General features: G+C 51.4%; 1 protein-coding gene across 1 annotated transcript; it reads left to right on the top strand.

Moving 5' to 3' along the window:
- Window positions 1-856: 856 nt before the first annotated feature.
- dlgap4b (discs, large homolog-associated protein 4b) lies at window positions 857-26,457 on the top strand (the record flags this gene model as incomplete). The annotated part of the gene is made up of 12 exons (XM_080001552.1): window positions 857-2,050; window positions 2,229-2,443; window positions 3,637-3,738; window positions 4,567-4,717; window positions 6,241-6,493; window positions 7,461-7,613; window positions 16,899-17,341; window positions 18,454-18,542; window positions 20,290-20,819; window positions 22,808-22,899; window positions 25,083-25,256; window positions 26,212-26,457. The coding sequence occupies 12 exons, from the start codon at window positions 857-859 to the stop codon at window positions 26,455-26,457; spliced, it is 3,642 nt and encodes a 1,213-aa protein (XP_079857678.1).
- Window positions 26,458-26,781: the final 324 nt, after the last annotated feature.

Raw genomic sequence — 26,781 nt, 5'->3', positions numbered from 1 at the left:
TCCAGGGGGTAACCAGCAGGATGCAAGAGCTCTCCCAGAGATTAGGCTGCTCCGTATCACAGGGAACCTGTGGGAAACTCACAGAGGCAGGGAGTCTTCAACAGCAGGGACTGCTATCAGCGCAAAGCAGACGTAGGGAGGAGGGTTTGATGTTGAGCGTGAGAAAAGGGACGCCTGGCTGGCTTTCAGGTGGTTTACAGGCGGCATGCCAACATACCTTTCCCCCTTGCACACACACACACATCCAGTGTATACACAATAAGTATATGCGGTGGTATTCATTCTCAGTGTAAGTACAGTTAGGGTTAATACTTTTGTTATCTGCCCTCTTCTATAAACATAGCTGTGAAACATAGCTGCACGTAGCTGTGAAGGTAGCTGTTGATGACTGCCAGAGATTGTTCCTCTTGCCATAATGCTCCCACTGACCCACAAGCTACAGTACAGCATTGTTGAACAACAACACGTTGTTCTGCTATCCACCTCCAGCATAGCAACACAGATGTTGACAATGACCAACAGAGAAAATATCTGATTCACTTCACAGTATTTTCTTCACAGTTCTATGACACTGGTCTGTTTGTAGTCTCATCTGCGAACGGGTGGGTGTGTTCGTGTGACTGTGCCGACAGGCAATGTTGAGATTGCTTTGTGTGTATGTGTGTGTGCGCGTGTCTGTATGGATGTGTATCTTTTTGTTAGATGGAGCAGCTTTTTTCCAGTGTCTAAATCTCTTGTTTTCTTTCTTTTTCTCCCCTCTCCATTTCTTCCTTTCTTTTCCAGGATTTGCCGTCAGGGTTGCTTTTCTCTCCCCGGCCAGGGGGCCTTCTAGAGGGCTGGGTCCCTCCTGACCACCATGAAGGGGTTGGGTGCCAACCGGCACCGGCACCTGTCCGACTCCTGCGAACCCAACTCGGGCCCCCCGGAACATCTTTACCCTCACCAGACCAGCACCTTACCACGCAGCCCCTACCTTCTCAGCCCCACAATGGACCACTATGGCACCATGGACCCCCACCACTATCCCTCAGCCAACCCCGGCTCCCTCCCTTCAGACTGCATGCTCCCCCTCAACAACCAGCTTTCCAACAGCAGCACCTTCCCAAGGATCCACTACAACTCTTATGACCAGTCTGACTTCTCCCCGCCTGGAGATAGCATCGGTGGGATTAGTACGGGAACTATGGGCACGTCCATGTCCATGGGCATGGGGATGAGCATGGGCATGGCAGGCCTGAGTGGACGGACACCCATGATTACAAGTGGCTCGGCAACCATTTCCCATCATGCATCCAGGAACCAGGTGCCCTCTAATCTGCTGGAGCAGTTTGATAAGCAGCTCCCCGGCAGCAGGGATGGCTTTAGCACTCTGCAGTACCACAGAACGTCTGCGGTAGCTAATGCCAAGCAGCGAACAGACAGTCCTGGTCGCATCCGCTACATGCTGCACTCTGTCCAGAAGCTCTTCGCTAAATCCCAGTCATTAGAGAGCCACAACATGAAAGGGAACATCAATGGCCGCTCTGGTGGCAGCGGTGGCGGTTCTTCTGGCACAGAAGATGGAGGAAAGCAGAATCGGCGCTCAAAGAGCAAGGACCGAGGAACGAAATCGGAGGGGACTGCTAAACGGCGGCCACGCTCCAACATGTCAGGCTACTGGAGCTCAGACGACTTGGACAGCAGTGATTTGAGCAGCTACCATAACCCCATGTCGATGATGACTCTGGGGCATCCCACGGGCCACGACAGCCAGGGGGGCCAGAGCAGATACATCCACAGTGGCTACAACACAATTAGCTCCTCCAAGAGCAACAACGAAATGAAGTATCCAGCTATCCATGGGCCTGGGGGTGGAGCAGGGGGAGTAGGAGTAGGCAGCATTGCCCTGAATGATAGTGACTTTATGAAGGGCAGCTCATGGTCCACGCTGACCATGGGCCATCCAAGGCAAGTGATCCAGAAAGGCTCAGCCACTCTGGACAGGTCCATGCTTAAGTCCAAATCCTGCCAACCAGAACTAGCCTGCAACTACCTGCAGGTTGGGCGGAGGGTGAGTACAGCTCAAGTAGTTTTAGGGTATGAGTATGCATTGAAGTCATGTCAAACAGTAGTAAAATGAAACACCATGCCAGGTATTGGTTAATACGAAACATTCGTATTTACCAGCAGTGTGGTACAGTGTCAGTACTGTGGTGTGCCTAATTTTTGTGGATGGCTGCTGTCTATAGGGTGACTGGAGCAGCACATTGGGTCGCAGCGGGGGTGCCAATGAAATCCCCTGTCGGAGAATGCGCAGTGGCAGCTATGTGAAGGCCATGGGTGACATGGAGGACAGTGACGACTCAGAAGGGAGCCCCAAACCCTCGCCAAAATCAGCCGCACGTCGCCAGAGCTACCTCAGGGCTACCCAGCAGTCTCTGAACGACCAACTTCCCCCACGCAAGTAAGATGATGCCAGATGCTTCGACGCGCCAGATGATGCTAAATCAGGACATAGAGATTTTTTTTTTTTTGTGCGCTTTATTAAAGTATTTGACAGCAACAGCAGCAATCACGACCCCAGTTTAGGAACATGTGGGACTACGTAGTAGGAGGTAATTGGAAAATTCTCAATAATTAAGGTCACTTGCCACAGACACCCATCAAAAGAGGAAAATTTAATCATCCAATTAGAAACCAGATAGGCACACACAAGGATAACGATCAAATCCATGAAAGAAGCGTGAGGTACAAGAAGGCCACCAAGCTTATTCTCTTGTCGGGGTGATGCGCAGTTCCCTGTAAAGTGAGGAAACTAAACACTCCCACTCCCTAACCAGTTAACCACGCTGGGCTTACTCATGCATGCAATCTAGCGGCGTCAACCTCCCCGCCGCGTTCCACATGGCAGGGCCATACCGCCGTCTTCCGAGGCCACCATCGCCCGACTGCGCCGTAGTCCAACCGTCTGGCTGAGACGATAGGGAGAGCACTTGTGTGGTTTACACAACATGACGTGGGGTTTTTTTTCCTCTTTTCCGCTCAGCCAGTAATTCACCACAAACCAGCCTCATATTCTCCGACTCCCTCTATGAATTACACGCTCTCTGAAGCAGACACATTGTGCTATATGTAGTGCAGGCATAGTGGGACGCGGTGGAACGGGCTTTTCTTTATCAGAAGATGACAGATCATGAACAGCCATCCTCTCAGAGCTGATGTGGAGTTAGTTCATTCTAAGGTGATATTTCCATAACTCCTAATACGTCTACGCAGCCACCCGGACTTAAGGTTGTGCTGGATGGGGGGGCAAACTTCATAAAGGGGAAAGCAGATTAATGACTGCTTGCAATAGTTATGTCCCCGGGATATATTTACTTTACATATGAGAAGAAATCTTTCAGACTGATTTTTAATCAAAACTTTGCTCGTAAGCCCAAAACCAACCGTTCTGCCTGCTGAATATTGATGATCCTTCAATAGTATTTGAAATATACTATACTTATAATAACAAATCAGGATATATTTCAACATTTTATCTAAATTTAAGACCATTTAAAGATGCATGACTGCCTAACCCTCCTCCAAATGCCAATCCCTGACTTCCTCCCCCGCACTTCTCTCTGTGGTCTGCTCCGCCCTAATTGAAATAAGTAGCAGAACCCTGGATTACACCATGTTGCAGGGGGAGCTGGACGCCCTGTGGTCTCCGCTCCACAGTGTGTCCTCTCTGCACCATCTGGGCAGGTCAATGAGCAGGTTAGTGATAGGCCTGTCAGCTGCTTTTTTTTTTTTTTTTTTTTTTTGCCGGGGGTGGGGCGCAGCGCGGTGCAGGACGCTTATTCTTGATTGGATAACATTCGATCTCTGCACCTTGCACTGCCCCCTTCAGACGCTTGTGAGTTCAATCATGGCAAGTTCAGATGCCATCTCCATGCGCCGTCCAACCGCTGAACTCGCTCAAGCTTTTTATTACCATCCGCTGCAGTGTTTTCCAAGTAGGAAGCAGCCCCATGGCCAGTTTTGACTCTGTCCATGTCCAGGTTTTCGGGGCTCCTGTTTCCAAAGCCCATTACATGCCAGCGAGCCGTCACTGTGTGCCAACAAAGAATATGAAAACAAAAGCATTTAGTGTTTCTTCATTGCAGTGATTTATTTTTATTTTTATCTGACTCTAATGTTCTTTGACCTTGGCAACATGATGGAGATGATAGCGAAGCGCACGTGCGGCCCCAAACATCATGAGCTTTGCATGCTTAGATGTGTCAAATGAAGGTGGGAAAATTGTGTCTGGCTCTCCCAGATCCAGAATGGATGAAATGAAAATGGACTGAACAACGACCCATTTAGGCCTTTTTTCTGCTTTTCGCCTGCCTCGCTCTCACTCTTCTTCTGGCTCCTCCGGTCATTCCATAATTACTGCCCTTCTTTCCTCTTTTAATATACTGTACGCTCTTTTGACAGTTTCTCCACCTCATATGTCCACTCAACAGCCTGAAACGCTCCTCACACCCCCCTCCCCCCTTTTACTCTGGTTTCCTTTCCCTCGCCCCTCGCCCCTCGCCCCCCCCCCCTCCCCCCCTCCAGCTGTCTTCCGTCTCTCCGAGAGCTCTCCAACAACCGTAGCCTGGACAACCTGGACTTCATCGGTGGCCCGGCCTCGTCCTTCCCGCGCTGGGACGACGACGACTTCAGCCAGGCCTGCAGCACCCTGGGCCGGAGCAGCTGCATGGGGCAGGTCGGCACAAGTCACGCTCTTTGTCCCTCTCTCTCTCTCTCTCCCTCTCTCTCTCTCTCTCTCTCTTTTTCTCATGCCTGGAAGGAGGGAAGGGAGGGGCCACAGCCACAGCTATCGCCATGTCCCACCCCAACCCCGTTATTATTCACCTTCTGTTATGACAACATGACAATGAAAAAAGCGCGCCATTCTCAAGTCTAAGGGGGTTCCATTCCGGCGCGGGGCCATTTGCTGTGCGTCATCCCCCCTCTCTCTCTCTCTCCCCCGGAAAGGCACTCTAAAGCATGAATAGTCCAAAATATATATCTTTAAAAAAAACAAAAGATAATGATAAAAAGTTAATGTCTTAAATGATTTCTCCAATACCTATTTTTATTCAAAACATTTTTTTTGCCACTGTAGTTTTATGTACTACTTTCTCTGGACAATAGATTTGCTTATTTTTTTTACACCTAATATATATAATATATATTTTGGGTGTAAATATACAAATTAATTATAATTAATCATTCCATAAATATATAACTATATAATAACTCAGTTCAACAGACGCAACTCTAAATTCTAAACTCTAAATGTCTTCTGAAGAGAAATGTAGGCTTTTAAACATGATGGTTTTCCCATCATTAAAATTTCTGCTTTTCCTTCATTTACAGCACTTACTTCACAGCAAACGACCAGACATTGTCATGAATCAATTATTTCTGTCCCGGTCGGCGAGCATTTCATTCCCCTCCGAAAAGCAAACATATTTACAGATAACAGCTGGAAATCTGAGCGATCCTTCACCCGTTCTAATGCGTTCTCTTCAGAGTTATTACCCTTCCTCTCACAAGGTCGCCGAAGAGACGAGCTGACGGGCCTCTCACAGGGCACAGCATCAGTTAAACACGCCGTTCCACGCGAGGTCTCGTGCCCAACTGGCGTTTCGATTTCCAAGTTTTATTTCCAAGTTTTTCCCTCCTCCTCCGGCGAAGTCTCTGTTCTCTCCAGGAAAGTGAAAGACCTCAGTGATAATGTGTTTTTCACTTGGAAGCGACGTCCCGGGTCTCGCGCAGCGCGGCACTCACTTCCCACTCGGTGTGGTTTTCAGCTCACTCCAACTTTTGGCCCCGGCGTTCATTTTATTGCGCTCTACCAAATGGGTCTGACAGGTGCGGTGGAATAGACGTGGTGACCATGTGCTCCAGGCCCACAAGGCAGAGTTATTCTGAGCTACTCATTGTGTTCTACTCGTCGTTCCTCGACTCATGTCGTTCTACTAGAAAAGATTCTACTCATTCTGTTCTGTTCATTCTGTTCTGTTCATTATGTTCTGCTCTTTCTGTTCTCCTCATTCTGTTGCGCTCATTCTATTCTACTTGTTCCATTCTACTCATTCTGCCCTCCTCTTTCTATTCTGTTCATCCCATTCTGCTCACTCTGTTCTTCTCTTTCTCTTCTACTCGTTCCGTTCTGCTCGTAGTGTTGTCCGCCTGGCAGCCGTTGCCCTCAGCGACAAACCTCCCGTTTCCTCCCTCCAGCTCCGCGACCTGGAGATGAGCCATCGCTACGAGGAGCGCAGCTCTGAATCCACCTTCAGAGATTCCCGCTCGCACTCTCAGGACAACCCCGAGCCGCCGGACCTGCCGGTGCCCACGTGCTTCCGCTCGCGCAGCCACAGCTACCTGCGAGCCATCCAGGCCGGCTGCTCCCAGGACGACGACACGGCCTCCGTGGACTCGGAGTCCCCGCCGCCCTCCGGCACCACCGTCCGCACCTACAGCACCAGCACCAGTACGTCGCCCTCCCGCCGGCAGGGCTTTGATATTCATTTTGCGTGTCGCTTGGTGAACCGGCGTTGCGTGTGTGACATAGTATTTAAGTGAGATGGGATGGACGACGCCATGGGTTGAAAGCGCGGGCGATCCGGTGGATTGCCAGTCGAGTCTTTTTTGAGTAGGCATTAAGCGGGGAGCCGCTGGCTGCACATTATCCCGCTTATTACACGGCTACTTACTCAATTAAAGAATGCATTGAGAGGGAGTATTGATTTGAAAGGATTTTCAAATGCACTAGTGGGGCTAACTTTATAACTAGTAACTTTATCACCAGTATGTCTAACACGGCGGCACGCTCGGCACTTCTAATCTTCCGCTTAGGAAAGTGGTCCACGACCCACAAACTTACGAAAAAAAAAACGACAAACTTTAAAAATAAAAACCCTTTCCCTACATTTCTCTGAACTATTCACTGTTGTTCCCTGTGCCTCCATTGTAGCTTCTATGCGCCGTCGCCGCCGGCCAGTGCGACCACGCTCGTTATTAACAGACAGGAGTCGTTCTCCGGCAATGACTGACGGCGGGTTTTCCGTCATCGACCAATCAGAATCGAGTGTTCCGCAGAGCCGCGTCGCAGGGATGACAGACGTGCGCTGGGGCTCCGATAACCTCTCAATGTCATTACCCGGGTTTACGTTTGCGACGGTAGAGCTAGGAGGCGGACGGAGGTGAGGCCTTGCGTGCGTTCGGGGAGCGCCGGTGCGAGCCTGACCCCCGGTCCATTCAGGCCCGGTTCTCATGTCGAAAGACCCCTGCCACGCCCGGGCCCCCCCCCCCCCCCCCCCCCACCACCCACCTCCCTTTGTGATCATAACGTCCCTCCGAGTGCTCCCCTCACACCTCAACCTCCGGGCGCCCAGGTCCTCCGGGCGCACATAGCAGCGTTTACGGGCTCAAACGCGGCCTCCTCTTGCCCACACTAGACGACCTTTCGACCCCGTGGGAGATTTGGAAAGAGCAGTTCGGCTCTTACCTGAAAGCCGCCGGCTTGGACAGAGCCCCCAAGGAGGAACAACTCGCAATTTTCCTCCAGCGTTTGGGGACAGACAGACCGCGCATCTTTCCCACGCTCCCAGGTAACATTGTGGTTGATCTTGCAGAACTCCCAACAATGACAATATACAACGGATATACAGTATATAATTGATATACTGTATATTTTAAGGAAAGCATAATGCATTGACATCTCTTTAAAATACTTGAAGTGTTGAAATATTTGTTACGGCGAGGCCAAAATAGAAACTAGATCGCTTTCATGTTTAACTTAGATTTAAAAAAAACAACAACATACCACCAGTACATTGACGTTGATTACTCACTTAAAGTGTAAATCCTTAAAACCGTCTGTGTCTTTTTGTTTTTTTGGGGGTTTTTTTTGGGGGGGGGGGGGGGTTGGTCTATCCTCATCTTGGCTCGGAAAAACAGTCACTTTCTTTCCTCCTAGTTTTGCATTTTTGACTTTCTTGGTCGCTTGGTGGTGGTCACATGGTGGGGGTATTTATTTTGTTTTCCACTTCCAGTGCAAATGCCCCGTCAGTGCCTTTTGCCGAGAAAGGTGGAACAGCATATGGAGGAGCACATGCATCACACACATATGTTTAATGGGTGTTTCTTATAAAGTGGCAGCTAAATAAACATGGGATAATAAAAGAAAATGGGATTATAGGATTTAAAAAAAAATATATATTTTTTTACACATTAGTAATTGTTTTATTGGCCCAGTTTTGCATCTAACAATGACGTGAAAATGAGCGGCTTCCCTTTTTTTCCACGCACAAATAAACCCATAATAAATAGAGTGAATGAAAAAATAGACAATAAACCCGTAGACTTGACAATCTGAAAAGAAAAAAAAAAAAAACATTTCCATGCGACCAGATCCCTATTCCCAGTCGAGTTTATCCATTTGGAACAAGAGAGTTTTCTATTACTATATGATAATAATATTATTATTATTATTATTATTATAAGAAACGAGCGCAGGCCCGGCGCGGTGGTGTACCACAGGGTGGCCACCGGGGGGCGCTGCTCACCGCGGCGCTCCCAGCAGCCTTCGCCGCCACGCCTCCCCGGGGAGACCCAACAAAAGGCGGTGAAGCGTCGGGGCGAAGCCGCGGACCGGAGCGCGGGCGCCGGCGTTCCTTGTCCGCAGTTCACCGCGGGGCTCCGCGTCCTCCGGGTCGTAAGTGACGGACGAACATGACCCGATGTGGGATCGGCCGCAGTCTGCGCGCGTCTCGGCGGGTAAGTGCAGCAGAACTTTTAAATGTGGTTCGCGCCGCGCGGGGTCGACCTGACTCGTCCCTCAACGCTCAGACTTCACCTTGTTGCTCGTGCGTGGGGGGGGGGGGGGGAGCTCGGGCGCTCATTTTGCAGCTTTTGTCAATGTCTCGCGTCCTTGTCAGCGGCGACAGCGGCCAATTAAAGTGGGAATCCGTGAGATGACTTTACTGAGAGGGGGGAACGTTTTATCCGCGTCCCGTGTTCATTTAGCTGCCGCTTGATCAGAAACACCGCGTTGGTGGCGGGGTCCGCCCTCACCCTTTAGGGCGAGACGGCGGGCGTGTGGAACGCCCCCGCAGCGCACCGGCGGCCCCGGGGGCACGGTCGTGACGTCACAGAGCGACGACGAGGGCGAGCCCGCACGTCGCAGGAAGACGTCACAGTCGCCGGTGGACTTCTGGGACAGGCGGCGTCGTCCCCCCAACGCAGAGCCCCTGCACGGATCCCCACCTTAGGCAATATGGTGTCATGGCATTCCGCTAATATCCAGTGTCCTTCCGACTGTGTTTTTAAAGGTGGCCACGCACCCTCGTGGATAAATAGCCAGCTGCAGACTCGTCTGGGATTCTTTTCGCATATTTCTGCCCCACACGGGGCCCGGGTTCAATTCACCCGGCGAGTTGAGCGGGTTCTGGCGCCCCGCCTGGCTCCCGGCGGCCCCTGACGGGCGTCGCTCGCCGTCTCTGAAAACGCTGCTCCACCCCCTCCGCGCTCCGCCCTCCTAGAGGAGCTCCGCTGTTGGAGGCACTCCAACGGCGGAGGCGGAGCGCCCTGCTGCCACCGTCCAGTCCCCGTCGTGGGGTCCGGTCCGTCGTGGGGTCCGGTCCGTCGTGGGGTCCGGTCCGTCGCAGCGACGGAGCGTCCCAGTGACGGAGCTTACCTGTGATGGAAGCCGGTCGGTTAGAAGCCGCTCTGTACGCCGGTTCTCAATGTGGGGTCCGGGAACACCCGGGGGTCCTTCAAGAGGTCCCCTGGGTCCCCTGGTCCCCCCAGCGAAATGGTGAATAGTCGCACGTCACCGTTACCTCGCCGACAAAGACGTGAGCGCCATTGGGGAACGGAATGTACCATAATGATAATGTTGACGTTGACATTTCACTGTTCTCTCCCTCGCTCTGGTGAAGACCGCTGTGGAAAGTTTGGACTAGATCACAGTTTCTCCGACCGGGGTCCCAGAGACGACGTTCTACCACGACGGGGTCAAGTTCAAGTTCAAGAGATTATTTGTCACATACGTATACATACGGTCATACATATATGCAGTGAAATGTCATGACACCCGGTGATTACGCACAATAAGCTCTAAAAATACAAAAAAATACAAAAATGTGCTTAATCGACACAAGGTGCTCGCGCCGGCAGCCGCAAGGGGCGGCGCCACAATCGCGATTCTGGGTCCTATAATTATTTAATAGAATGAATTGACTGTGTTGTATTAAATATACATTTAAATCCTCCTAAAAGTCATTTTTAATAGCATTACATTATTTACTCTTACAACCAGACGGAGAATGCTGGTCTCACTGCCGTCCTGTAGACCTTCCCCTTTACTCTTGCTGGAACCCTTCGGTCACAGATCACGCCGGACACTCTTCTCAAACCCATCTCAACCTAGCCTCCGCTACCCTTTCACATAGCTTCGTGCTGTGGCTGATCGACTTTATTCCCCTGTAGTCACTACCCTTCTGTAAGTGTCCCTTGTTCTTGAAGATGGGAAGATGAAGATGACCAGTTAAAGTTAAGTAAAAAAAAAAAATTATAATAAAATGGAATCTTCTATTTCCTCAAGAAAATACTTGTAAATACTTTACCCCAAAACTTTAACTGTAAAATCAAGCGGTGGTGGTGGGGGCCGAGGGATTATTCTCCGGGATTATTATCACAACCCCCTTATTTCGCCCTCCGAGGACGGCCTGTTTGTGGGGAGGCTCACTCTTGAGTGTTCGTAGTACAGATTTAATACCCCACCCATTTGTTTTGACCTTTTCTTGTCGATCAGGATGTGGAGTGAGACTATAAGCAGATGCCGGTTCTATGGCGGCAGAGTGGCTTCGGAGGCACGGGCCGGTCCGCGGGCTGTCATCAGATTAAACAAAACAAAGGAGCGCGTTAGGTTTTTTGGGGGGGGTTGTTTTCCCGGTTGTTTTCCCGCCTTTTTTTTTTTTTTTTTTTTTCTTTCTTTTTTAAGCCACTCAACCACAAAGACACTTAGCGTGGATCCTATAGCTGAAAGAACATCCTCTCCACAGGCGATAAGGAGGACGTTCCCAGCCAGGGGAGTGGAACTGGATGCCACCGTTGGCTTCAAAATGTTCGTTGTGTGGTCGGACCAGAATGTCGCGTCTGTTTGGAAAAAGATTTATTTGTGCACCACTTGATCTGGATCGCTTGGTTTACTCGACTTTTGTCATGTCCATGACATTTAGCGTAGATGGAGACGCACGAGTTGTTTGGTTGTTCTCACTGTAGGTTTGTAGAAAGGTCCTTCATTCGGCCCAGTTGTTGTTAAGTCGTATAAGATGATATTCCAAGTCAAGAGAACAGCTCTTAAAATCCCTTCCTGTTTTCTGATAATATTATGTGAAAGTATCTGACTTGGACCGTGGAAGGAAGGGGAAAAAAAAAAACCCAAAAAACTGATGTCTGAAATGATCGTTCCATCTAATGAAATGATTGAATGTCCTGGCACCGCTGGACCCGGAGTCGTGGCCAATTCATAGAAAAGCCGTTACGTGTGCTGGAGCCAGTTCTGTGGCTGTTCCCGCGGCGACCTCTCGCGACCACCAAATTACAGGTCAGGAGCGGCTCTCGGCAAATTCAATACCTCACTGTTCCCGCTCGTGTGTCGTTAAGCGTCGATGTGGAATCCTGTTCTCGGCCAGCGAGCTTCTGTTCTGGAAATGTGGCGTCGACAGGCAAGCTCGCCGTTTAAAAACCGTGTACACCGGGACAACAGTGCATACTGATGTATGAGTTGTTATGTCTTCTATTTGCCATTGGTTGTCTATGGACGACGGGTAAGCTCTTGCAAGCGCGCAGACATGACTCAAGGAGCCGCGGATCTCGTGGGCGTCGGCCAGGCAAGCGCAGCACGCCGCCTGGCACTTTGCCCACAGATTTGCGTGAACCTTTGCACGACATCGAGCTTGAGTTGTGTGCGCGCCGCCTTCTCGTCCGTGGGGAAGCTTGTGAACGTTGCCGTTCTGTGAAGCTACGGCCGGTTCGGTTTTAAGATGTCAATACATTCACTTTGGACGTATCATGAGTGTGTGGTTTTGTTTTTTTTATTCAGTTGGCACATTAAAATTCAAATTTGTGGTGGCTTTGTGAAAAAGTGTTTCTCATCCAGTAATAATAATATAACCTTATTAATTGCACAGCCCTGTGCTGGTCCCACACTTTCTTTCCATTTTAAATTTGCTGTTATTTCCTCATTGACCTGCCCGACCTGAGTCATAAATAGGAGGAGGAAGCCGATTTGCTTCGAAACTTCCGCCGTTCCCGCGGAAACGACCCGGGCTTCCTCTCCCACCCAGCTGGGACAACCGGCGATAACACCTGCACCTCCGTGTGCTTTTCACCTGCACCTTGTCACCAGGAAGCCCGGGCATCGCATCCGCAGACCTCCCAGCTGTGTCCCCCCCGAGTCCAAAGGTGTGCCGCCTCCTTTTCCTTCGACATTTCTTCTCCGGTGGCGTGTTGCAAAAAAAACAAAAAAAAAAAACCGCCTGCGCAGGGGAATTCCTCGGGGGGAATGAAGCGGAGAAGATGGACAGAAATGTGTGCAGAAAAGAGGAAAGTTGAGAGGCCGCCAAAATGGGAAGCGTGGGTCTGAGCTGCGGACTTCACTCCGCACAATCTTTAAGGAGTTGTTTACGGCCGCTTATCTGCTCCCCGACTCAGGAAAACGTTGAATGTTTAAAAACTCTTAAATGTTGGGAGAGAGTGGAGCAGGGGGCGCAGTCGCTAAGCGGTTGCCGGGAGCCGTTGTCCTGCTGTCGTAGCGTCCACCCGCTAATTGTTTGTCTGCCAGGGGAAAGCGTGCTGGGCGAGGCCTCGGTCGGCGGACAACAGTGCCGCTGTCCAGATGGCATCACAACGGCAGCGCCCCGCGCCCGCTCAAGATCCCGCTCGGCACAACACTGCAGCTCACAGCGCCCCGCCTGTTGCCGTTGTCAGACCACCCCCTCCCCCGGGTAAACAAGAACAGCCAGTCATGTCTCTTTAATAGGATTTGAGGGCCGTGCCGGTTCGCGCCGGCAGCTCCAGGGTGCGGGGCGGAGCTCCATCGAGAACCTGCCGCAGGAAGCTAAACGACCGTCGGAAAAGTCCCCGGGTTGTTGTGCAGATGGGCGTCCAGGCTCAGGGGGGAGGGGGGAGGGGAAAGGCTTTGTCACTGGCGCGGGGATTCATGACGGTGACTGGTGGGGTTTGGAGGATGTGGTGCGTGCTCGCGCAGCTGTGCGCGTTTGGGTTTGAAGCAGAGCTTATTTTTTTCAGGGAAGACAAACGTGGGGAACGGTCGAAATCAGGCCGCTGGGTTTGGGGTGAGCGCCACTTTAGCCGGTACGTTGTTGGGATGTGATGTACGGCACAAGGCGCTGCCAGGGGCAAACCCCGCTTCTGGGCTGCAACCTTGCAATGACCTGAATAACCTCCAGTCCTAGTGCTGTATCGCCGGTTGGTTATGATTGTGTGTGAGTGTGTGAGTGAGTGAGTGAGTGAGTGAGTGAGTGAGAGCGAGCCACTCCCTCGCAGTCGGTACCGACTGAACCGCCGAGCAGGGGCCGTCACGGCACGTCAGTCCACAGGCCCCGGTGAACCTGGAATAATGCTGGAATATCATCAAGAGGACGAGGAGGCACACAGCGGCGCTTTCGGTCACGTTGCATCGCGTTTCGTCATTCTGCAGACGACTGGCAGGGGGAACATCAATGCCAGTGGTGGGTGAAGCGCAGCGCCCCGCAGCCTTCGTCAGCAAAGCCTTCACCACTGGTTAAGTCAGAGGGTTACGCCTGGTACAGGGCCGGCGTGCGCTCGTCCGTCGCCGCCGCCAGGAGTCATTTAAGTCAAACGGAGGAGCTTGCGGCGCCCCCTGCTGGCCAAAGCACCCGTTGACCGCCTGGCGACCGGTTGACTTGGAGTGCGCTACTTAAGGGCATCTTCGCCTGTAACCGTGGACGACCACTTTGAAAAGTCTGCATTCGGTAAACGGCGTAACACTTTTACTCTAGATCAGTGTCTCCCCAGCCCAAGTACTGTCCTGTTTTGGCACCAACTACTGAACTAAGCGAGCCTTTGGTCTGGTGGTTCACGTCGGACCTGCTGAACCCCGCTGGGGCTCAAGGGTTAAAAACGGTTACTGGGAGCGTTTCTCTATAAGGTGCGTCGTCTGCTTCTGAAGTCCGCCTGTCCACCTGGAGTCCTGCAGAATGGAAATGTGTTTGGTAAACTTTGTTCAAAGCTGGATATCCATCACTTTTAGGTGTGTTTGCGGGAGCAATTCCATTCTTGTGAGCGTTTATAATTCCGTCATGTTTTTCCTGCGGGGGAACGGAGCGGCAGGCCTGCAGTAAGTCAACGTTTCTTTTTGAAATGTGAGCCCGGCGACGTGGCCAATAAGAATCCTGTCGGATTGAGCTGCACAAGGAGTGGAAAGTGAGGACGCAGCCTCGCTTGCGCCACGCGTAGACGCCGCGCGGCACCAGACGGAACAAGTTCACCGCAGCTTCCCAAAAATAACGGAAATACCTTCATGTCCCGATGCCTTCTCATTCCTTCATGCGAATTCGTGAGCGCGGAATTGAGCTTTCAAATCGGTCCGGTGGCGTCGGATGGCTGACATTCTGCGTTACGTCCTTCCGTCCTCTCTCTGTCCGGGCTAGGTTCTGCGGCCTTATGCGGTCTTCAGGGGGGCTCGACTGCTGCGTTCCCCGCCCGGTGTGGGAAAGGGCTTCTGTTTTATGAAACTATGTCCACAAGGTTCTTGCAGTAAACTGGTTTGTTTGGATTGAACAGGACGCCCGGCCTGCGCCGCACGCTGCTCCCTGCACCGTGTATGCTGCCTCTTGTTTGGTAAACAGGGGAGGCCTTGAGTCGGAGGTGAATTGTGGCTTGAATCCGAGGTCAATTTGAACAGAATCTCCTGAGCACCAACACACGGACTGAAATGTTCAGGTACAATAAGATTGACACCCCTGATTTTTATTTATTTTTATTATTGCTCTGCTTTGGTTCAGAATAACTAAGTCAGTATAGGGTTAAATGCTGGCTCCAGTGCGCCCGAATGATTTGCCTCCGTTATCTATGATTTCATTTGTGGTGTTTACGTTTATTTAGATTTACTTATCAGCGTTTCAGTCATATAGACCTTCATCAGGCGTCATTCGTGACCACATTTTCTAAACATTCATACTTTTCTGATTTGACATCGCAAATTCAAAGTCTAAGGCACTGACATGGCTCAGACGTTCTCTCACAGACACTTGTTCGATTTCCATTTTAACTCTTAAGGTCAAAATTAAAAACTGAACAAGTGTCTGCGGCCAGAAAGCCTGGACTGTGAGACGGGTTTGGGTTTGTTCTTGTCCCTGATCATTTTGGACGGCTCCGCGTCCCCCTCGGCCCGCATCGTGCTGCGTGTCCCTCGCCTGGCGCGACGACCCCATTGAATGAACCCTGCCCGACGCAGGGGATACGGGATAATGAGGCGCTTAGCTGAGGCTTGCACAAGCAGTGGGTCTAAAGTTCTGCTTCTCCTTCTCTCACTCTCTCTCTCTCTCGCTCCCCTTTTTTTTTTTTTTTTTTTTTTTTGGGCATATGCAGAACTTAGACTGTATGGACTGCATGTAAGCTGGCATAAAGGTTTCCATTGTGGGGAGCTGCGCTTAACAATTTTAAGCCCGTAGATCTGCCACCATGTGACCGCAGGGCTCAGCGGCGTAGAAACGCTCCAACATTAACAAAGCACGAGGCTTCGCTCATCCCACCGCCTCCTGGATCGCTCTCCCGGTTCGGTGAAGCCACGGTGCAGCCCCCCCCGTTCAGTCCCAGCGGTTCCTTTTTTTTTTTTTTTTTTTTTTTTTTTTTTTTCTCTGATTTCGGGTCTCGCTCTTGCTTTCTCTCCCTCGAATCACTCTAATCTTATTTGACACTCGACAAAAGTGCTGTCAGTGCGGAGATCTGTCAGGTAGGTGAGAGACGGAAGGCCGTCTGGGCTGAAACCTGCGTCAGTTTCTGTGTGAAAACCATATTCCTGAATACTGAGCTCATCGCTGGACCTTTAAATCGAGGCTTGGAAGAGTGCGTGCATTTGCAGGTTTATTTTTATTTATTTATGTGTGTGACAGCACGTTTGTCTGCTGTTCGCTGTCTAATTTGATTGTCCACTTTACGCAACGCTTCGCTGTTTCTGGTGGGTTTTTTTAGGTCACGTAGTCGTGCATGTTTTTGCGTCCTGCACTGATGTTTTTCAGAATGATTATTTTTGTACCGGAACATAGTTTCTTGAGGAAACGTTGCCATTCGGTTATTTAAATTCAATATTTAATTTAGAGTAAATCGTAATTTCTTCACCATCGGTTGGTAGGGCGCCGCCCGGAGGGCCACGGGCCACAGGTTGTCCACCACTCGGCTAGGCTGTCAATTTGCCGTCGTCGGGGAAGTAATTAATTCATATGATGAATATTTCTCCTTAGAAATATATTTTTAGAAGTTTTTGCTTCTACACTATGACAGCATATTTTAACAGCTTTAATATCTGCTATTGGATTGTTGAATTGAAGGGATGATATTTTCAGACGCTGATGCCCTATTTTTGCCTGATACTGGACCATAATGCCATACTATTGGACGATGCTATTGGATATTTGACCATAATCCTTACTAGTTGGTGCATAGTATTGGAGCATAGTGGACCGTCCCTCTGGCTGTTATTTACTCAGCTGGTGGTTGATAGAAACCAAAATCTTCATCTCCCTTCCTTTATGTCCTTTTTGATGATTTACTTCTCTCAAAGCCCTTGTATTGTTTTATCTTCCGCCTCTCCCTCCCTCCCGCCCTGCCACTGCCTCCTCCAGTCTCTACCTGCATCACCACCAGTAGGAAGGCCGCCCCTCCACCCGTGCCCCCCCGCACCACCTCCAAGCCGTACAGCTCGGTGACGGTGCAAAGCAGCACCGAGTCGGCCCAGGACAACTACCTGGACCAGCACGACCGCCGCTCTGAGGTCAACAGCCAGTCGAGCCACGCCCACAGCAACTCCTCCGACAGCCTGGACAGCACCCGTGCCAACAGCCTGGCCCGGGGCCTCCCCCACCTTCCGCACATCATCCCCACCCCCATCGCCATCCCGCGGGACCCGATCATCTCCAACACCGCCAACGCTTACACCGAGACAGCCGACTTCGCCGTCCAGTATGAGCCTCCCAGGACGGGCCTGAGTCACAAAGGAAACCTGGTCACAGAGGAACCCCCGGTGGCCCCGGTACCCAGGAGGAAGCTCTCCTCCATAGGCATACAGGTAGGTGACGGGCCCCTCGCTGCTCTCAGCTTTATTCGGGCATTGCTAGTCAAGTGATTAATTAGTCGTTTTTGACCGCTAGAAGGAAATCACTGCACATAGTCTATCATAACCCAATCAAGACGAACCCCGAATGCCAAGCCAGGCTGTTTTCTCCAGTGCCGTCGCAGCAGAATTCACTGACTCCTATGATGAGAGGTGGCACCTCCGGGTCCAGGATGTAGAGGTTCTACTCAGTATTTTGAGTCAAGCGCCTGGATTCACTTATTAGCGCCGCCCAGAGGCGACGCCGCCGGTGGGTGAAATGGGCTGGCTCAGAGCGAAGGAGGAGCAGAAACAGGGTTTTCACTTTCCGAACCTGGAATATCCCTATATAGAGAATAGTTGTGTCTGACAGACAGGCAGAGCCAATAAACCGAGCAGACCCTGTCAACACAGAGAAAAGAGGCGACAATTACGGTTTCACTACATCAGCCGTGCAAGCGGCTGAACACAAGTAATCTTGTTAAACCGTGAGATATTTTAATGGTTTAATCTGTTGACGTTCTAGTTCTAGGTGTTTACAGGCGTTTAGGTCAGTGCGACTGCATTTGAACAAACTACAATCCAGTCATCAGGAGTCACTGACATTGACAAAAACACTGCTCACTCTTAACCGTGTCTACGTTCGTTGGGTCTGAATTTAGAACGTCACTCACTTGGTTTCAAACGACTCCAACGGGCCCAACCTGAAAAGCGTAAAGTGTATAATCATCATTCCCTTTAATCACAACTTTCCTCTGTGTGTCTGCTGTAATAACAGTGGTGCTCTGCATTTTCCAAAAGCTTGCACACACACAAACCATCGCTTGAGGCGAATGTTGGCATCGGACACAGCAGCCATTAACCATGACATTTTAGAAGAGGGTAAACCTGAGCACTAAATTGGATAATTTATATTTTCAATTTTTTATTTTTTTCCCCCGTTAGAGTCGTTCGCTTTCTCGTCTGGAAAATTAAAAAACTAACATAACCACCCCCCCCCCCCCACACACACACACACTAGACAGAGGTCGGGGGGGGGGTTTGACGGGTTGGACCCTGAAGCCGTCGCTCTGTGATTTGTCCCCCAGGTCGACTGCATCCAGGAGGTTCAGCGGGAGGAGACTCCGCCGCTGGCCAGGTTTCAGTCGATCGGGATACAGGTGGAAGACGGCTGGCAGTAAGTCCGCTTCCTGCCCCCCAGTCACGGCACCTCCGCTTCCTGCGAGGAAGACCGGTTTTAGCCTCACATGCAGGTCTGACAGGGGGGGGGGGGTGTATTTCCCAGAACTGTTCACAAGTCCAGGCCTTCACAGTGTCTGCTTAGCTCGCTGTGGTTTACTGCTGGTGAGTCCCTGCCCCCGCCCCCAGCTTCTCCTGTCATTAAACTTCTTCGTCTTGAATCGCTGCCAAATGTGGGATTCCATCTGAGACGCAGGCCCTAGTTGCAGCAGGGCCGTTTACACCGGGCCTTCAAAATGTCATGACGGTACATTCCTCACTCGGCCGCGGCGCCGAGAAACGTCTCCAGTAGGATACCATGATGACACAATGACGGTTTATATCCAAAAGGTCAAAGGTCAACGTCACTGTGACGTACCGTTCTGCAAAAACACTTTTCTGGTCCTTATTCGTCGCCATAGCTCAGGGGCAGAAGGGGCCGAATGGGCGGCGTCACTCATCTCGGGTTCCCATCTTGAAGCTGTGTTGACTGTGCACCGCAGGTCGTCTGTGCTGCCGGGTTGAAGACGTGGGCGACGCACCCCTGGCTTACAGTTGACCGCTTCCCCGCAGCTGCATCCATACCTGACTCGTTCCGCTGTCGCTACAACTTTGTGTTCCGTCGGAATCGTCTTCGGCGGCCGAGCGCGTGAACATGTACAAGGAATTTGACTGTTTGACTGTTTTTTTTTGTTTGTTTTTTGTTCCTCTTAATGAATTCAAACACTAATAGACAAGGATGTAAACTGTAACTTGACTAGTTGGCGGAGGCGCGTGGTCACTGTAGTTCTTAGAGGAGTTTGATTTAAATATTTTTTATTTTTTATTTTTATTTATTTTTTAACTCAGATTCCTTACAGCTGTCCTGCTATTGTATCCCCTTTAGTAGAGAAGAGGGTGCCCAGGCACTTCAATTCGAGGTTGCTCCAATGGTCGATGTGTGCTTTAATGTTTCTAGCCTCTCATGTAAGTCACTTTGGACAAAAGAGTCTGCAAAATGAATTAATGTAAATCTGGTTTTTGATAAATGGCAACTTCTTTGATTACATTTGAGTATGTCCAGACTGACCTTTGTACAGCCAGTTGAAAACGGAGTGTAAGCCTGCCCATTGTTTTATTAAATATTTACCCAAATCCGTCCCTCTGTCCCGTTGTTTTAGTTGAATCCCCAAACCACTTCTGCTGTTCTGTACATCTTCCATTCCCGTCAAGCACATTTTTATTTTTATTTTTTTTCTTACTGGAATTGATAGTATTGTCATCCCTGCGTCAGACCCCCGCCCCCCGCCCCCCGCCCCACCTGCGTGGAGCTTCCCGAGCGACAGCAGGAAATCTCATCTCTCGGGGTCGAGAAATGTGCACGGTTTCGATTTCACTTTTTTTCTTTTCTGCCTGCGTTGGAGGAGAGGAGGATCGTCGTGATGTCAGAGCTCGTCTTAAGTGCTCCCTGTCCCCTTGTACACAAAGTGGAGCTCGGCCCCTGATCGCCACCGTTCCGCTCCAATCGATGGGAAGAAGACGCGGCATGAGGGGGGGGGCAGGGGGGTGACTGTGAAAGGCAGGGGAAAGTTAGGTTTGTTGTGCAGGCGTGACACGGATTCGTTTGCACGTTGACAAGGTATGCTTCTTGGGGCTTTTCACGGAGGAGACGTGATATCCAAAGAGCGCTGGTAACACCGGGTCTCACCGTGTTTTCCTTCTCGCAGGGTCAGCCGCAGCAGTAGCATGGCCTCCAAGCAGGAAAGCGACTCGGACGCGCACGACGCCGCCGCCGCCGCCGTTCCCTCGTACGCGCTCTCCAACCACGCCCGGCCCGCCGAGAAGAAGGTGATGGTGAACAGCGCCAGCCAGTCCACCGACTTCCCGCCGGGGCGCGGCTCCCTGGACAACGGCGACGCCCCCGCCGCCACCGCCGACGCCGCCTCGTCCCCTCCGCCGGCGCCCCGGCAGATCCTCAACCGCTCCACCACGCGGAGCAGCTCCTCCTCCTTCTCCGAGAGCCTGGACCCGGCGCTGGACCCCTCATCGCTGCCGCCCCCGGACCCCTGGCTGGAGAGCGGCAACGGGAGCGGCGGCAACGGCGGCCCCCCGCAGAGCGCGGGCGGCGGCGGCGGCACGCTGTGTCGGAGAGATGGCCACTGGTTCCTGAAGCTGCTGCAGGCGGAGACGGGACGCATGGAGGGGTGGTGTCAGCAGATGGAGCAGGAGACCAAAGACAACCAGCTCTCGGAGGAGGGTAGGACGCCGTTTTGAGCCTTTTTTTTTATGTTATTTTTTTTATCCCTGTTACGTCGCAAACTCCAAAATGTTGGTACAGCGTTTAGAAGGAGACGAATTCCGTGAGGCCAGAACGCGACTCTGACCTCAAAAGAAAACGGATGTATTTCATGAAAGCTCCCTTCACTTCTGGGTCAGTACAATCAATGTCCATGTCGCTAAAAAAATGAGGCCACGGCCGAAGTCACTTGGCCCAGAAGCGCCGGAACGAGAGCCAAATCTACCGTTCAATCACGGCTGAGATCGGAAGGGTCCGCGCTCCCTCTCCAAAACCGCCATGCCACGCCCCCCTCCCCTCCCCCCGCCGGCCCCGTTGCCCGGTTCAGAGTCTGGACGGAGGGTTCAATCCGGCCCCCGACAATCACATACACGCACACACACACACACACACACACACACACACACACACACACACACACACACACACACACACACACACACGCACACACACACGCATACACACACACCCTGCATGGCGGGCTGAGACGGTAATACCTGGGGTTGCCACACAAGCGGCCTGTAATCCCCGGAATTACACTAATCTAACCGGGAACTGATTAAACCTCCAGATTAGATTAGCGCTCCAACATCAGCCCGACCGGGTGCACGGCGGCGCACGCAGGGAGCGACACACACACACACACACACACACACACACACACACACACATACACACACGTGGTCTGGAGAGGTTATGAGAGACAGGTCATCTGATTTCACCGACCCCAGAAAGTGTGCATCTATTAGTGTGTGAATAATTCTAGCGTCTAAACCGAATGGCGTATCCTCCGTCAGGCGGGGGCGGGTGGGGGTGGAAACCCAGCGATCGCATCTGATTCCCCAACTTTCCGCAGGGGCAGATGTCTGCCCTAGTTCAGGGAGCTGTACGTCACCGCACAGCGCCGCAGTGGAGGGGAGCCGCCGGGTGGAGTATCTATACGGGCTTAGATGCCTCCAAGGAGGATGAGATTTTCCAATACGCTGTAATCTGCTTCCGTGCCGCCCCTGTGGAGGCAGCTTGACTTGGCACCGCAAGACATACCCTAAAACGTCTAGACATCGCTGTGCTTCAGCCTGCTGATCACTTTGGGTTTGGTGACTGGTGGGGACCCGTGGAGGTTTTAAAGGCGGCGGGGGGGGGGACTTTGGAGCTAGAGCTGGAGTCTGGGCTCAACCAAGAAGGAGACCGGAGCGGACCGGCTTGCCGGCGCTCACTAATCCACCTCCCACCGTTGTTTGCGGGACCAAAATGTTGTTTTGAAGAAAACCCTTACCCAACCTACGCCGGAGAGAACCACACTGTAGGAGCGTCCTCCATCATTTGCTCCGGTTTAATCCCTAAACATGAAGTCGGTACGCTTCTATCCCCCGCCCCCCCCCCCCCCAACGCTCTTGATGAAAGCGTCAGCTTCATTTTGGGGAAAGAGCTCAGTCGGGAGCGGCGAGGACTTCTTCAGAACTAATTATCATTTCGCCGCCCGGTCGTTTGTTTCAGACATGCCAGCAAAATCAAAAACACTCAGTCGAAGACGAACCATGGGAAATTTGGTTGAGGCACTTTGATGAGCAGGGTTTTCTACGCGGCTCACCTCCCATCTCCCCAAAGACGTCGCCTGAACACGCTGCAGACCAGGAAACCGATCCGTCTGAAAGCTTTTAACGCCTGTTTCATCTCCTCTTGCCACGGATCCTCGACAAATACTGTCAAAGCTAAACCAACTTGACCCGTCTTTAGTTTTCGCTCTGTTGTCAGCTTGTGAAATAGTCTTATGCCTTTAGGGACCGCCGATATCGATTTTTAAAAGCATACAGAACCTGCAGAGTTTCAATTTGACTCTTCTTTGAATAAAAGATTACATAGGGGACGCCCTCTCGGTAAAAAGGGCGTGTCGTGTTGTTTGCAGGCTCCTGTGCATGTTAATTACTTTCCGTTATTTCTGTCGGCAGTGCTGGGGAAGGTCCGCAGTGCCATGGGGAGCGCCCAGCTGCTGATGACCCAGAAGTTCCAGCAGTTCCGAGGACTGTGTGAACAAAACCTGGTTGGTACCCACCCCTCCCCCCCGCCACGCCCCTGCACCCATCACATCCGCCACGGCCACAGCGACCCACAAACCACACTGTCGGAGAGATTGACCCGATCGTTTTTCGGCGCTGCCTCCGGAAAATGTGACGCTCCTTGACCTCACTGGAGGCAGGAGTCAGTTTCTCGCTGAGCCTCAAAACTTTGCCTCAACATTAGAGATTTGCGTGCCGAGGAGCCATTTAGACACATTTAGCTACGAACAGCCCCTTGTTATCCTACGTTTCTCCATTGACTATTTAGCACCTTCATAGCATTAATGAGTTATTTTGGGGTTTCCTGTTGGTAAATAGCAGATTTATTTCGCATTTGACCATTAATTGCGTTTAGGAACGTTTATTTGAAAGTTTTTTCAATATTCGGTGAAAAACGGGCGATAAAACCTAAAAGATTCATATAATTGTGGATAAATAAATACATTATATGAGTGGTGAACACATAGCAGCGTACAGGTCAATTGGATCGGCTGGTTTTCCACATGTTCATCTAATTACGGTTTAGTTTACAGATTGAGTCAATCCAACAAAAAACACATTTTCCCAGACAGAGTCAAACCTCCGTGTTTCACACCGATGAGATTTTTAGACATGCGGGAACAAACATCAGTGCAACTGTGGATCCAGGTTCTGTGTAGAGTACGTCCCTCCCCATTCTGACCCAATCGGCCTGAGTTCCACTTTGGGAGCGAGAGTTTTAACGCCGTTGAATAATTGAACAGATGTCTTTGGTGCTTTAAGAGCTTTATTGGCAGGTTATTGCTGCAAAGGGATTGAAGGAAAAAAAAAAAAAGGCTTGACTAACGTTGACTCTTTCAGCCCAATACAAAAACCTTCCCTGAGCAGGAAAACCTTCGACGACCTTTTGATTTAACGTTTGAATGCGAGCTGGCCTCCGGGCGGCGCTCCTGAAAGCTGCCGAGCAGATCTCCTGCCGCTGAACACCACTGAACTTCGGGGCTTTTGTCCCGACCGGCGCAACAAAACAACAATTGTCTGCTGGCGTGGGATCCTGACAGGCAAATTAGCCTGATGAAACACGGCGGCAGCTTGTTAGGCCAAAAAGGAGGCCACGGCGGGCGTCGAAATGCAGCCTGTGCAGCTGCTAAAGGGGGGAGCTTTATTGGCAGGGGGGTAAACTTGTTCAGAAGCCTGTCTAAGCAAAGACCAGGCTGCCTGGAGGGAGGGATGGGATGGGGAGGGGGGGAGAGGGGGAGGGAGAGAGGGAGACTGTGTCAGATAAATGTCACATCGCTCCACGTCGTAGTTGCTGACTTTGCATAAAGAACACACCGTCTGCACTTTGCAAACTAGAGGGAGGTTTCGCATTTTTCGCTTTTGCCATTCAGGTCACTACTGCACCTCTGTACCGTAGTCTGTGCAGAGGTTTCTTCAGCTGATTATTTAAACATCTGCAGGGGTTTGTTGAATCCGAGGTGGAAGTGGGTTGTGTTGAGTACAAGCAGGTGGCTGAAAAAAACATATCAGGCATAATTGTGCTGTTTCTACTTGTTCTGCTTCTGTTGTTTTGTTTTGTTTTTTGTGGGGGTTTTTTTCGAGGGGTGAGAAATATAAATTCACAAATATTGTGCAGTGACACAGCTCCTCCTAGTGGCGATCAGGGGGAGGAGCAGCACTTTGGCTCCAGGAAATTTTCAAACCAAAGTCAGTTCAGAGAGATAAGCGGCCGGTCGGCGTTCCGGCCGAGGACGAGCTTTTGGCGGCAGCCAGACCCAGCGACGTCTGAGGCTGAAGACGAAACAGATGATCAAATCTGAGTCGGATCCAAGACTTTAAGGTGGCGAGTCCGACCCCCGAAACAATATGGTTGAACCGTATAGTGACAGGAGAACATTGTCATTAAAAACACCTGCTGGGGTTGCAGTAGTGCGCACTTTTTGGATTTTTTCATACGGCAATACAGGTAGAATCATGTATCTCTGAGAAAACAAAATAAATATTAAACTAAAAGAATACAATTATACCGGCGGTGAAGGAAAAGCTCAACTAAAATTGACTCTTTCAGCAAGTCCATTGAAGACGTGCAAACTGTACGTGAAGCCCATTGTGGTCACGACTCCGACTTTTAATTCTTTCTCTACATTCCGGTTATTTCTCACCCTCTCCCTCATATCTCCCCCCTCAGAATGTGAACGCGACCCCGCGGCCCACGCCCCAGGACCTGGCGGGTTTCTGGGACCTGCTGCAGCTCTCCATCGAGGACATCAGCCTCAAGTTCGACGAGCTCTACCACCTCAAGTCCAACGACTGGCAGCCGGCGCCCGCCGCCGGCGGCGCCCAGTCGCCGCCCGAGCGGAAGGTACTTCCCACCCCTGCTGCCCAGTGCCCTGGCTGGGGTAGGAAAGCCGCCGAAGCCGGCCTCTCTCCTCCCACCACCACCCCCACCCCCCCACCGCCATCCTCCCCTCCCTCTTCGACTCACCCCGTCCCCTAGCGGGTCTGTGAGCGCCTAGCGGCCCCGCCTCCGCGCACCCCGTACGTTGGGGTCCACAGGGATCCCCCCTTTAGGCGTGCATGGAAAGAAAAGCAACCTGAAGAGGGCTGTTAGTGCTGTGTTGGTCCAGTGGCTGAACCTGCATGTTGCAGCAGAGCATGGCCCACAACATCCAGAGGAATGTCTTACTTGTGTGTGTGTGTGTGTGTGTGTGTGTGTGTGTGTGTGTGTGTGTGTGTGTGTGTGTGTGTGTGTGTGTGTGTGTGTGTGTGTGTGTGTGTGTGTGTGTGTGTGTGTGTGTGTGTGTGAACATGTCTGTCTCTCATTGGTTTTATGTGTTTGTTTGCCTAACTGTGTCTGTACATTCGTGTGTGTGTGTGTGCAAACATGTCTGTCTCTTACTGTTTTTATGTGTGTGTGTGTGTGTGTGGTCTGTGTGTGTGTTAAAATTCTCTGACTTGATGTTGCTATGGCAATACCGACGCAATGCACTGATTGTGTGTCTTGTGACCGTGTTTGTGCTTATCAATCCATTTTACCATCTCATGTCTTTGAGATCGTTCGTCTCACTAATCAGTGTTTTTGTTGTTTTGTTTGTTTTTGTTTTTTTTAACCTACTGTCTATGATGTCAATGTTTCCCCCTCCGTCTTTATCACCTTTTGGATGCGACCCAAAGCCGGAATAACCGCGAGCTTTCAGCGTCAACCTGTCCTCGTCGGTGTCTTTCGTCCGACAGCAGCGCCGCCTCTGGAAAGGCAACCTTCGTACCGCGTGCTCTCGCTAACTCTCTCCCTCTCCCCCCTCCTCGCCCCCGTGCAGGACGAGGACAGCTCGGCCCCCGCCGCGGCGCCAAAGAAGCCCGGTAAGGGGCGGCCGGCGCTCGGCCGCGAGAAGAGCGCCGACTCCTCGTCGACCTCCTCGGCGGCGTCGGCGGAGAAGCAGCGGCAGGAGGCTCGCAAGCGGCTGCTGGCTGCCAAGAAGGCCGCCTCGTTTCGCCAGAACTCGGCCACCGAGAGCGCGGACAGCATAGAGATCTATGTGCCCGAGGCCCAGACCCGCCTTTGAAGAAGAGCGACAGGAAGCAAGGAGAGATGGAGGGATGGATGGAGCGGCGGTCTCTCTGAAAAGCCTGGAAGAGGAGGAGGAGGAGGAGGAGGAGGTCGTACGTATGGAATGTAAATGTCCAAAAGCCACAGAGAGACAGGTGATGGGACGTTGGGGGGGCGGAGGAGAGTTCGTAGGCGAAGAATAAAAAATAAATAAATCACAGGGAAGAAATGCTGGTCCACACCCACACCTTTGTCGACGGGCGAAAGGAAATGAAGATACGAACTTCTTCAGGTTAAACGACTACGACGAACTTTATTACTTGATGAACTTTGTCACATA

This window comes from Zeus faber (assembly GCF_960531495.2).
Source record: "Zeus faber genome assembly, chromosome: 5".
Taxonomy (NCBI): Eukaryota; Metazoa; Chordata; class Actinopteri; order Zeiformes; family Zeidae; genus Zeus; species Zeus faber.
This window is presented reverse-complemented; position numbering and strand designations above follow the sequence as displayed.